The sequence below is a fragment of the Antrostomus carolinensis genome, unplaced genomic scaffold (genome assembly GCF_000700745.2).
Source record: "Antrostomus carolinensis isolate BGI_N321 unplaced genomic scaffold, ASM70074v2 scaffold24523, whole genome shotgun sequence".
NCBI classification, from domain to species: Eukaryota; Metazoa; Chordata; class Aves; order Caprimulgiformes; family Caprimulgidae; genus Antrostomus; species Antrostomus carolinensis.
The window spans coordinates 3,180-3,651 of NW_010307660.1; the positions used below are offsets into that span (position 1 = coordinate 3,180).

General features: G+C 53.2%; 1 protein-coding gene across 1 annotated transcript in view; it reads right to left on the bottom strand.

Annotated features, from left to right (window-relative positions):
- LOC104523053 (aladin) overlaps window positions 1-472 on the bottom strand; it is a gene marked incomplete at its 3' end in the record, with an annotated part of 5,090 nt that overhangs the window by 3,170 nt on the left and 1,448 nt on the right. Inside the window, 1 exon segment of the mRNA XM_010165513.1 lies at window positions 23-99. Coding sequence (XP_010163815.1) covers window positions 23-99 — 77 coding nt within the window.

Below are 472 nucleotides of genomic sequence, written 5' to 3' on the forward strand. Positions count from 1 at the left end.
CAGGCCCTTGCTGCCATCCGGTGACCAAGCCAAGTAAGTGACACCACCACCCCCAAACCACTGCAGCTGGACACAGTTTTCAGTGGACACATCCCACACCTGGAAGAGGGGACAAAGAGGGACCCGAACGCTGATCAGGGTAGTTAACGCAGCTTTGGAGGTGGTTTTGTGTGGACTGGGGAACAGAGACTGATGCTGTCAGATCTGAGCGCTCCAAGTTCAAAGGCAGGAGCTGCTTACAGAATCCCAGAATCACCTCAATTGGAAAAGATCTTTAAGCCCATTGAGTCCAACCATGAACCCAACACTGACCAGTCCCCTATGACTAACCCATGTCCCTCAGCACTGTGTCTACACCACTCTTCAATCCCACCAGGGATGGGGACTCCACCACTGCCCTGGGCAACCCCTTCCAATGCCTCAGAACCCTTTCAGCAAAGAAATTCTTCCTCACATCCCATCTCAACTGCCC